Source organism: Anarrhichthys ocellatus, unplaced genomic scaffold, assembly GCF_004355925.1.
Source record: "Anarrhichthys ocellatus isolate YVR2014 unplaced genomic scaffold, GSC_Weel_1.0 scaffold2, whole genome shotgun sequence".
Lineage (NCBI taxonomy): Eukaryota > Metazoa > Chordata > Actinopteri > Perciformes > Anarhichadidae > Anarrhichthys > Anarrhichthys ocellatus.
This window is the reverse complement of record NW_022280032.1, coordinates 7,519,205-7,531,828: the sequence shown is the minus strand read 5'-3', so window position 1 is coordinate 7,531,828 and position 12,624 is coordinate 7,519,205. Positions and strand designations below refer to the sequence as shown.

General features: G+C 44.4%; 1 protein-coding gene across 1 annotated transcript in view; it reads left to right on the top strand.

Moving 5' to 3' along the window:
- Positions 1–1,700: 1,700 nt before the first annotated feature.
- LOC116389035 (pleckstrin homology domain-containing family A member 5) overlaps positions 1,701–12,624 on the top strand; it is a 59,758-nt gene continuing 48,834 nt past the window's right edge. The window contains exons 1-2 of the mRNA XM_031857428.1: positions 1,701–1,706; positions 9,259–9,335. Of these exons, the coding sequence (XP_031713288.1) occupies positions 1,701–1,706; positions 9,259–9,335 (83 nt within the window). The remainder of the gene's footprint in view (positions 1,707–9,258; positions 9,336–12,624) is intronic.

The following is a 12,624-nucleotide window of genomic DNA, read 5'->3' as shown; positions in this document are numbered from 1 at the left end:
TTTCATGACGTTCTCTCTGTAACCCTCTCTTGGGTCTTGTAGTATTATTTTTTTTACAGGCCCGCAGAGTTCAGTATGCGTTCAGTTTGTTTTTGTTTGTGACGTAAACAGCGTTTCTGATGAGACTGTGCCATCTGGCACATTTGTTTTTATCCCTCTTGCACATAATTCCACATTTGAAGTCGAGCTTCACTTTGAACAAGACAGGGAGGGGAGGGGAGGGGGGTGATTAAACCAGCATTGTCTGTCACTGTCTGCTAATGAGGGTTGTTGACCTGCGACGGCCTTTCAGGAGGGCGAATGGGGTTGAAGGGGATGAAATCAGTTTGACGGCTTGATATTTTGGTCGGAGAGCGATCGCTCTAATTACTACATGTATTATAATTGTTAGCCCGTGGATGCAGGAGGTGTTTACAGCAGTTACGTTGATGCAGAGACAGATGCAGATCTCCTGGCAGTTCCCTCTCATTGTTTGATATTCTGTCTGAAGGAGGGGAACTTGTGAAGCACAGTAGGTTACACAATCAGACAGCTGACATCTCGTTTTGAAGACTAATGAGCGCGTCATAATTACAGCAGTATAGGCTCAAATGGCTGACCCTCACAATGCTGGAGACAAAGAAGTCTTGCTTTATTAGTGCAAAGTTATTAATGTTTCATTTGGCAACATTTTGTCAGCGTCCTTTGAGGGCAATTTGCCGCTTCCGAGTGCTCATCAGTATAAAGTGCAACTTAAAACATGAATATTGTACTCGTCTGCTCCGCAGCCACCGCTTTCATGTGGCTGTTCACTTCCAAAGCTGCATAATTCATCACTCAGAATAGTGGAAAGCATGTCAATTGAAATTTAGCAAATTATGAGAAAGATCTCTCTCGTGGATCTCCGTGTTGCTGTTGCCTCATTTTGTCCTTTGAAGGCCCACACACTGGCTGACTGCACAGTTACAAGTTGGAGTATCGGGTTGCTCTCATATGGATCAATTAAAAAAAAAAATAATCAGCTGTGGTAATTGTCACTCAAAGATAGACAATTAAACATATATTTTTTTTAAGACACAAACCTTTGAACCCAGACAAAGATGAGGACATTTCAGGAGTTTCCTCTAAAATCAGCGAACTTGTTACTGAGCAACGTTGGCACTCATTTGAAGATGTGTTTCTGTGTAAGTCCAATAGTCACTTTCTTTTAGCTCCGTTTTCTTTCTCAACCAACTCTTGAGGGAAATATCTGACTCTTTAGCTGCTGAATGCTGCACTGTGTTCACCAGAGATCGGCTACATTTGTCTGTTGTTTGGTGCCGGACAGGTTGCGTACCGTGAGTACTTTTTTAAAATATGAAAACAGCTGGCTGCGTCTGCCGGAAACGATGCGGTGAGAGCAGTGAGAGTGGAGCAGTGAAATTGAAAGATGCTGAAACGCCCCTCAGACCTGCAGAGTCAGAGGGTGATGCTCTGGTGATTGGTCACTACAAGTGACCCCTCTCACATCACACGTTGTCATTTGATTCGTTGTTATCATACACATTTTGATCATCATCCCTTTTAAAGAATCATTTTGTGGAATACGTTTGTTGGTTATAAATTTGAACACGGAAACTGCCTCCACACCCAGCATAGTTCAAAATACCCTACCATTCAAAATACACACTTTCAGTATACTAAATGAATAGTTTTCTACTAGCATCCAATGGCGGATAACGATGTCGGTAAACTTTTATTTCACACTGTGATGGTGAAGCTAAACTGTGTAATTAATCCGTGGTTCACATGTGTGCCGGATCACAGATGAACAGCGATTGGTAACACCACCACGTTCATCCATACCGGCATTCTGTTCTTGCCTCTTCTCTTTCTAAGTTTCATCTCTGCAGTTCCTGACAATTCAGAGACTGACGCTTCAGGGCGTCAGTGAAATGAGGCATCTTATCAGACATCTGAAGAATGGATTAGACTTCAAGCATCGGGGATTTGTTTTCATTTTCACGAGTGACATCAGCTAAAGTGAGTGAAAATCCCCGACGCTGAGGGACGATCTGAGGAATGAGCTCCCATCGATTCTTATTTCTTAATCTCTAGTTCTACCTGGAGTGCGATCATCCAGTTTAGCTCTCGATCTTTCAGGGCAAACGCGGTGGGAGTCCGTCCATTCCTGTCACATAGCCCTCCATCCCTGTCAGACACACAGTGATGGCGGACTTTAAAAGGCTCTCCCTTCTCTCCAGGTAGTAATCCACGCTTCTATGTGTGCGCAAAGCCTTCTATCGGACCCGATTATGTAACCCTGAAGATCCAGTCACAGTAGTGATGTGTGAGAGAGGTGACCAAGTGTTTGGATCACTTTAGCCATGAGCATGGACAACACTTGTGATCAGCTCTCTGGTGTGCATTGTTTATTCCAGGTCCAACAATGGCTGCATCTATATAATATGTTGTGCATTTGATGCCTCACAGAAAATGTATTTACAATTCCATAATAGATACTAAATGCATCAAAACTATAACCATAATAATTTAATTTTGTGGAATGGTTCAGCTTTAACATAAGCGTCACATAGCAGCATGGACATTTTGGGACAAGCAGAAACAGACTATACTGTGTACTAGTTACTGTATATTTGTTATTGTCTAATAAAGCAGAAGTAGACCATTTTTACTACAATGTAGTAACCTTAAGGCAGGAACAAAGCTTCATCCGATGTTACTTGTTAGCTCCCACTGCTGAAACTAACCTCAAACCTAATGAACCTTATCCTGAGCAGGACTGCTGGGGCAAACAAATGTTCTTTCTTTTTTTTTCATTTGCAATTTAATCAGCAGTGAAACAGCCCACTTCCACACATAGATGTGTCGGGCTCTCCCCCCCCCCCCCCCCCCCCGGCTGGTAGCACCTTGGAAGTATTTCGTGAGATTTATGATGGAGGCAACAAGAAGAGCCAGTTCATTTCATTTGTTTTATCCGGATCTACGGCGCGTCGGACTGCTCACCACTCTGCCGACACAAAGACAGACGGCCTCGTTCACGCCTATGTGGGAATAATTAGTTGCCTGTTGGAGGAAATTTGAGCGACCCATAGAAAATCCACACAAACAAGACAACGTGCAAACATCCACAAGCAAACTTCAAAAGATGAACGGCAGTTTTAAAGCGACCTTTAGGGAAAATATCACAGTATAAGGGAAACACGGCACTCTGAGGCGTTCTCTCGTCGAGAGCGATGGACTCTCTAATGTAAGAAGTCTGATGACTAATGTGTCCTCAATATTCAATAAAATAATCCCGATGCTCGCCATAATCATGAAGACCATATGCGACCATATGCGACGGAATGTTTGAAAAGAAGTGTCGGTTCCCAATACACATGGAGGACATTAACAAATGGCACACCAGGGACGGTGCTTCATTCAAACTGCAGAGCTCTGAGAGTGTTTACTCACCCGCTTGGCAGGGGGAGGCTCTGATGGCTGTGGCTGCTGACTCACTAACTCTGTCAGTGCTCGGCACTCATGCAGCTCACTTGTGTGTGTGTGTGTGTGTGTGTGTGTGTGTGGGATGAGATTTAGGAGGGAAACCAGTAGACCTGGATCTGCTGTACATCATCGCCGTCTCCGGCTCTGTAACTGTCTGTGTTGTAGGCCCGGGTGCTGACGGTGGAGACAGACAGCTCTCACGAGTCTCACTCTCTGTGGGGTCTCTTGCCATCTGGCTAGCACTGGAGCAACAGTGTGTGTCGTGTGTTTTGATGTATGGATGCTGTGCGTGTGAACACATGTGTGAGAGGATCCTCTGATGTCAGCGACTACCCAGGGTGCTGGTTAAGACTCGGTGAAGACCCACATCACACCAAGTAATCCCCGGCTGTTGTTCATCGTACTCTTGTTCGTAACCTGACGGTTTTGTGAGGCATGTGTTTGTTTATAAATTGTGTGTGCTAATGTTCGCTTGTTCCTCTTTTTCATCCTATGGGAAGAATTCTCTGAAAAACTAAAGGCAAGGCAGAGAGACTCTTTGTCTGCAGCGGTCCCAGTCTTATTTTTGTCGTATTTCTTTTGAGAAAAGGTGCACGTGGTTGTATGTTATCCCCGATATATAAGATTGATTGGACCTTTTGGGTGTAGTAGGGGAGCATGCAGCCGTCTGTGATTCTTTGGTCCTAAAGCTTCTTACTCGTGAGGTGTCTTTGATTAAATGCTGTTGAATTTGAGTAATCCGTGCAGTAATCTGCAATGAGCCGCCCTTTGCTTGTGTCGCTGCCTTCATGGGGGGGGGGGGGGTCATGCTGCTGGTCTGCTGCTATTCCACACATCATCTGAGAACTTGGCGTACCAGCCGTGTTCCAATTTTGTGAGAATGAATGCGATGGACTTCTCACTATTTAATATGTCCTAGGGAGCTGCTTAGCTTAAGTCTCGTCCTGCATCCTCTTCCATCGAGTCCGCTTACCTTTTTATATTTCATCCATAGAGTTGGAAAGTACAGACGGATAAGAAGTTGGAGAGGCACAAGTGAGAAAGTTCTTTGCAGCAGATATGATCGTAAGCCACCGGGAGGCTGTTCTCTGCTCTCCTCTGATGCCAGATGTAATAAATACCAGCCTGATTGTTTGGTTGAGGAACTCTTAACATTGCTTCAAGTTAAAACTTGCAACCATTACAGTGCTCGTGGCGAGATACTGCAGAGGCAAAACAAGGGCTGATCGGTGCAGCTGCAGGTGGAAAGCGACTCATATTTGCGAATGGAGTTCCTCTACTTATTGGTTGCACGGTGTGCTCTGTGATCTAGGCGATGGGTATCTCTGAAGCTCTTAAAATGGAACAGCTCCCACGGCAAAGCATACACCTACTCAGTGCTCACTCTGTCTTTTTCCTGCTCCTGTCTGTCTCGTGGACAGTGCACGGCCCAGTTGTTTTCCAGATGGTCTGTGATGATTAGGGAGCTTTTTGGAAGCCGCCACTCTGCCCAAATGTTCCACAGCTGTGAGCTTTAGGAGCATCATGTTAAAATGTCCACAGAGGGCTTTTTGTACAACGTACCGTACCGAGCGATCACACCTTCATAAAAAGCCTTTCCTAATATGTCGCAGCGTATCTTCCAGAAGATTGAATAAAGGGTGTAGTGCTCTACTGACGTACTGGTTGCAGCCAAGATTTCAATTTAGCAGCAGCGGTGGAGGGATTAATATCGTACCCTCCTGGTCCTGTGGCTTTGGCTTATTCCCTCCCCTCTCTCCCGACGACAGCATCAGACTCTCCTCGGCACCCGTCTGTCAGGCGAGACACAATGCATGCTATCAGCGGGACATTGTTTTTAAATCCTCTCACAATTAATTGTCAGCACAAACGCTTTTGATGAGCCTTTGCTGTTGTCTTGCCCACAAGAACCATACATTAGTGAGTGTTTATAATTCATAATTGCTGCCACACATGTCCTTTTGATAACCCGTACCATATCTATAATGCTCTAATCACTCCTAGCAATGATCAGATGCACTGCTATGCTCCTTTTTTTTTCTCTCTCTCTCTCGTCCATCTCCTGTGCTGGCACTTGCAGGAGCCATTCATCTAAAGAGCCCTTATGTAATATCCAAAACTGTGCGAATGACGTCCGACAAACATCAATCCGAAGTGAAAACTGCCTTTTTGCAGCCACTCGACGGGCCTCTGGTACGTCCGTGTGAATGTGATTTAGTGCGAGGCCCGTTGTGACTCGAGTGCACGGTGAACTCTGCTGCTCGATGGGGCACTTGACAGATATAAATACCACCAAGATCTCTTGAGGTGCATTAGTACCATCAGACCGTTTTATAGATATTTTAAAAGTCATTTGGCGATGCATCCTGACAATGCCGGTGCATGTATTGTGCGTTACTTGCTGGGGGACAGGGAGGGGATGCATAGACTGCGGCAGTGGTTGGATAACACACTGCATTTATTGCTCAACTGTTGGGCAGTGACTCTTCTAGTGAGTCCTCTCCCACGCTCTGTCCCCCGCCGAAACCAATATTTGAACTCCATGCCAAGTCTCATTGAATGATGTATACCTGCTGTGATTAATATCCTACATTTGTGTTTCTCACAAGCCTAACGGCATCGCTGGAGTTACCATCGGAAGAATGTGACACGGCGTGGTTTAGAGTCACGGAAAACATACGGAAATAGTCGTCCCTCGTTACAGATGAACACAAGCTGTTTGTCCAGCAAACACAGAACCCTGTAAAAAACAAACGGCTAAATGCGCAACCCTTCATCTAAAACGGTGCCTGTTTTCTGCTTCCTGGAGTTCTAGCCATCTGTTTGAGGTCAGGTGATTCACAGATAGCTGAAGAGAACGTCACTGCTGGGTACGTTACCACAAATCTCTCGCCCCGGATGTTCGTCTGAATCCTCGGTAGCTTTCTTTTTCTATAGCAGAAGCAACATTTTAGGAATCTCTTTTCCCATCTTCCCCTCCTTGCCAGAATCCATTTTCTGAGGCTGAAGTGGATTTGATGAAGCACTTGATAAAGCACTAGAATATTTCTTTATATTCATTTCATACCCACCTTTATTCCTAGAATTGTATGTTTCCTCTTTCACAACACATTTCCACCTTTTCCAACCCTTTACCACCACCACCTCTTACTGCACTTTGCAGTCTGCAGACATGTGTTCCAGTTTACCCCTCGACACGGGGACCTTCTTGTCAAAGCATCCCTCTGCCTCTGTGGTTAAAAACTCTTACTGTAGGTAATCCTTTAAAGAGTAGGTGCGGTGAAATCAATCTGTCCTTCTTTGTACTGCATATCAGCTCTGCAGCGGCCTGCTTTCAGTCTCAGTTAGAGGGTGTGTGTGTATGTGTGTGAGAGAGTATGAGAGAATGGAGTGAGCTGACATGGGGCTTCATAACGGTAGTAATGGTTGCACCGCGTCGTGATCCATCAGTCTAATCAGCTGTCAGCAGAACGTCTCTGGAAGTCAGAGTCGGGTTTAAATACCAGCGCTGCTTGCTCAAGGACAAATGCAGCCTTCCCACCTCTGTGCTGCTCTTCACAAACTAATGTGTGGCGTCATTCCTCCCCCTCTCTGGATGAGGGGGGGGGGGGGGGGGGGGGTGGTCACTGCTTGTCCACTGTAAGACCTCTGCTGGTGGTTCAGGTAAATACACCCTCGACTCTGACTGTGATGTTGTGATCGCTGCGTCTGGATTTAGCAGAGAGCGTTTCAAGACATCCACGCCGTGTGACGGCTTCATTGCTGCCTGCCCACCGGACTGACGTTTGGGCCTTATTGAGTGTGTGGGCGGGCGTTATGGTGTGAAGGGTGTAAATGTCACAGTGGTAGAGAGATGAGCCATGGGATGGATTTGACTGTACTGTTTGCACCAACATCAGAAACACTTTGTCACGTCACATGAAATGCAAAAATCCTTGTTTTAGTGCTTTTGATGGTCTCAGGTTGTTGAATGTGATCATTTGCTGCTTCTCTGGCTCTTACTAAATATATTTAGGCTTTTTACAGACAAAACAAGACATTATATGACATCACCTTGGGCTTTTCTAATGTTTTCTAGACTAAATGTTTACTTTAATATTCAGATGAATTGATTGTGAACACAATCGTCAGTTACAGCTCTAGTTGTGGTGTACAGTATATTGTGATATACATTTGTAGACTCTGAGTCTCTGTTTGAACACTGATGTCTATGTTATATTTAGTTTGGGATCCCTTCAGAAATGTTTAGTGTCGGATGCTTTTGATCAGTTATTTAGCTTGTGCTTTAATAGGTCATCGTACGCCCACAAGTGATGCATTGCAAATGATCGAACAGCCAGCCAATCTTTTGAATGTCTTGAATCCGCAGCGTAGTTGCTCCGAATAAAATACAGGACAAAGAAGACTTCTACTCTTTCGTGAGATTCTAGGAATCGACACTTCATACACACCTCTCAATTCTTTTTGAGTATTTATAGTCCGCGTCAGACATGATGTGGATGATTTAATGTGTCGTTTTGATCTGCTTGATGAATGCCGGCCCTGGTCCTTGATGCTACAGACTTCTGTTACTATTGCTTCTGTTTGTTTAAAGAATCGGAAACCTTCCCCAAATCTATAAGAAGTTTCTGTGTAATGATTTGGAACGAGCCGTAAGTAGACTGTGCGATCTTCTGCGAGCTGTTACATCTGTTTGTTTTCATTGTTTATTTATGGAGGAGGGAGGCTCATTAGTCATTCAGTGTGACAGTGTAATGTGTACACAGGAAGTTTGCTCTTTGCCAAAAAACCAAAGCACAGCTGAAGCTGGCTCACTGCCAAACTTAAAATTGGCTTTAACCCTACCGATGTTCTCAAAAACATGTTTTTTTTTCATATTTTGTTTAGAAACCTAGCAAGCACAGTGCCAGGACTTGTTGTACATCTTTAAGTCCCCAGCAACATCTTTGAATAGTACAGGATTCAGTTTTCTAGTCTTGATATAATGTTGGCGTATAGGTGTAGCTAATTAACTTGATAAGAGGAAGCTATAAGGAAGGACTCAAGTTAGTCCCACTACTGTAGCAATACAGCTGTGAAGTGAGCACAGACGGTCACTATCAGGTGACTGGCAGTCGGAGGCTTGGTTGGGCGAGAAACTCTCCGTGTTGAATCAACGGTACATAAAGATGAGCAACTTTGTCAGAAGAAATGTGGTTCTTAGACTGAAGCTAGAAGTAAACTGTGTCTCCAAAGTGACATTTTGATAAGATGCTGAACATTCTGTTGCATGTTTTCGCTAGCAGTTGTCAGCGGTTTAAAACAAGTTTGCTTATGGAGAACAGGTCGGCATCGGATGAGTTCAGCAACTATACTGATACTGATGCTTCCAATTTCTTTCATGGAGCCATCGACACGATTTTAACGGTGGACAAGAGAGCAACAGTGGAACAGACACGAGGCCTTATTATAAATCAACTAGAGGACTTCCTCTCACAAATCAGTGTCGATGTTGATGCTGCGCGGGGTTCTTCTGGAAAGGACCAGTTTCAAATCAGTGACATGTTACAAGCAGTATTGGTTATTACCCCTCTATTACTTTCTGTGTGTTCCTGTAATCTTTAACAGCCACCGCCCATATCAATGGTACCGTGTACACAGAACTGGTGAATCATACAGCATTGCTCAAGGTGATCAAACATCATAGTAATGCAGCTAGTGTCACAGTGCTGTGTTCATTTTAATGGGGATATACCTATGTGCATTACGGTTCGTTATTGTTCTGCACCAGCACACTGGACGTTTTAAAAGGATATTTGTAAGCTTTTGTGTTACCTAGGCTTTGCCGCTCAAGACTTTCTTCTTTTCTTCAAATGTGACCTGACAAGGTAGGGCATCTCTTCTGACTGTGACTGAGTTAGGATGGCTGTTTTTATTTTGTCTGATTTGTTTTGTTAGGAACACAAGTGTTTCAAGCTGCCTTTGTTTGGTACTTGCTTGTAAAATAGTTGTCTTATGTCTAAGGGCGGTTCTACAAACAACTGAATTTCTCTGCCCCTTTTAAGTGGATCTCAATTACCAGCTGATTTTTAATACAGGCTAGTTTATACAGACGGGTAAATCAATCAGGGTGTGTTGGTTTATGTTCCGTCAGCAGCATCTCACTCTCTTACAGGACGGCCCGATGCCGCCTTTACCCTAAATATATCTACACAGGAGGTGATTCAGATTATCCACGAGTCATGGAACTCTGCTGATCCTGTTTACATGTGTTTTGTGTACGGAAAAAGCCTATGTCATGGTATGTGGCAGGAGGTGCTTTTTTTTTTGTAAAAAAGAAAAGAAAATGGTTGTAAGAAGAGCTAAGTTATGGGTGCGGTGTGTAGGATTTGGTGGCATCTAGCGGTGAGGTTACATAATGCGACCAATGGAAACTTCTCCCATAATGCCAAGCGTGTAAAAGAACTACTGTGGCTGATGTGAAAAACCCAAATGGCAAACATTTGTTTTGTCCATTCTGGGCTACTGTAGAAACATGGCGGTGGAACACGGAGGACTCTGTGAAAAGGCAAACACAATGATTCTTGTTTTCAGGTGATTGTACAATAAAGAACTTATTAATGGGATATTCCATCTTTGCCAATAGATCCCCCTAAATGCTGCACACTGTTCCTTTAAGATTGGCATGGAAACCCTGGAGGCTGCGAGCCGTTTGGTCTTCACGCACCGGCACCTTGGCATCATGTCCTCTCTCTTTATTTGTGGTATCGATGTACAATACATCACGGCACAGCTGAGGCTTGGAGAACGACATCAGAACTTCAGAGCCCTCTCTGTTGTTTGCAGATAGTTTGTTACGTGACTGTTGCCTCCCACTGATGTATTGAGCTTTTCCAGCTGTGTGGGATGCAGTTAGAATAAGATCAAACACCTTGCAATCCGAGACCGTTCTTCTTCTCTCTGTGCAAGGTGGTGTGTCCCATTATTTTATAAAGCAAGCAGACGTCTGCTGATGAGCTTCATGCCATAACAAGAAGGGCCGTGACTTGTTGCTCTGAGAAAGGGGGAGTTTTTCCTCACATGAATCGATGCATCGTATGCTGCAGGTTCTGCTCAGAGGAGGCGGTGATGTGCTTGTTATGCGTGACTGTGTGGCAAAGAGAAAGAGAGAGCACAGTGGCAATTCAGACATCTTGATTTATTTAAATGTAGCGTCCCTTTTTCGTGACAGGGTGAGGAGTTCAATGCTGTACATTGATGTTGAGCTGCTGATTCACTCTGTATTGAGCTATTTGAGGCGATTCAGGCACGTTTCCTTTTGGGGGGGGGGGGTTACCAGCGAACAGAGGACTGAAAGGAGACAGAGGTGGAGAGGCCACATGGTAGAATATACTGGGGATCCCTCATAAGCAGCTGGAGGAACCTGCTGGATGAAGATGAAGCAGGGACACTCTACCTGCTCCTGGAGTGGAGAGAAAACCGAATAAGGAATTGATTTTATTTGGAGGTCCTGACAAAAAAAACATTGCCTGGGCTGTGTGTGTAGGTCAGTCTGATTGAACAGTTGCCAACCACTTTTTAACGTATAATAAAATTGGGACAGCAAACAGCAAAATAAATACAGTTTAAATATGTATTGTCCACATTTTGATGCTACATGATGACTTGTATGTCTCTTCGTCTGTGTGTGAAAAGGGATTCAGCTGTCTAAGCAGCATTAAGACAGACTGCAGGTTGATGTTGGGGTCGCTTCAGGAACCCACAACCCAAGACTTCAATGCTGAAGGGCCAACGGATCCGTGATCTGAATCAGCACAAAGAACCAGAACAACTCAATTTAAAAGGGATGAACGAGAAACCAGTGTCTTGATGGACACTTAAGATTCAAATTCTGTAATATATCGGATAAAACATAAACGACACAGAATATTGTTCCGTTACTGTAATTAAGCCTAAATTCTTTCATGTCAGCTTACGTGCAACTGCATCGTATCTTAATGACTCAAAATGTAAGGTGACTACAAATGACAACCATATTTTCACATTCGGCAACTAAAAGCTGACGTCCGCTTGCCAGCCTGGTCACCACTTGTAAAGGTTAGTTGTGAGCCCTGATGCTGATTTATTTCCCTCCACGGAGCCGTCAGCTGAGCGAGCTGCACGTCTATGTGTGCAGCAGGGAGATGAAAGGCACTTTGATCTGAAATATTTTTCTCCAAAATGTAATGTAGGCTATTCTGTGATCAAGGTTTAGTTCCTGACATTGTCTGATTGAGTTTTAAGCATTTGTCTATCTTGAGATCTAAATATTCTCTGTGTCTCTGTGGGAGTTAAAAGATGCATGAACATATGATTGTGTAAAATATGAAAAATGAACCTTTTTCTCAGGTTCATGCCAGAACCCCCCCAAAGTACTGCGTGCTGCCTGTAGTGTGTGCTCTTGTCTGATGCAACAATAGCATCCCTAGCCTCCACTTTTTTTATTCGGTTCACATTTGCCCTCAAATCTCAAGATACAGCCGTGTGTATGTATGATACTTACATACTCATTTAATATCATAACACATAAAGGATCGCTATCTGCACAAGGCATGTCCTGTTGTACTGTAATTTGTATATTTGCTAAAAAAAACAAGCCATGAAACATTTATTTATTCACTCAATGTCCGGATTAGTGTGGGCTGAAAGTAAACAAGATGCTGGTATTGGATGTTTGCGCGTGACGTGAAAGGTTCGTCTGCTTTGGTTTTGCGTCCGTCTATCCGTCAGCCTTCTCTCCCGAACACAGACGAGTCTTGGCACCGAGCAGCTATGCTCACAGATCTCTCTGTGATTCCTTTGAATATGCATCGATGTACCGAGATCATCCGAGGCCTCCTGTTATGTGGGGTTGATTGTGTACGCCTCCATGCGTTCCCTTTGCTGGTCTCCAGAAAGGAGCTTCTCTTTGTGTCCTTTTCCAGCTGCAGGGGAAGCCGACTGTGCTGCTGCAAAGTGAAGCATTGAGATGTGAGACCAGATGTCAGCCTGTGTGCCATTAGTGATTCTGAAGTGTAATGAGTGATCTTAGCCTGCAGAGGGCCTCAATGCATTATAGCCATGTTGTAAATCCATTTTTTACATTCTTACCTGACACTGGAAGGAAGGCGGGGGGGGGGGGGGGGGGGGGGGGGGGGT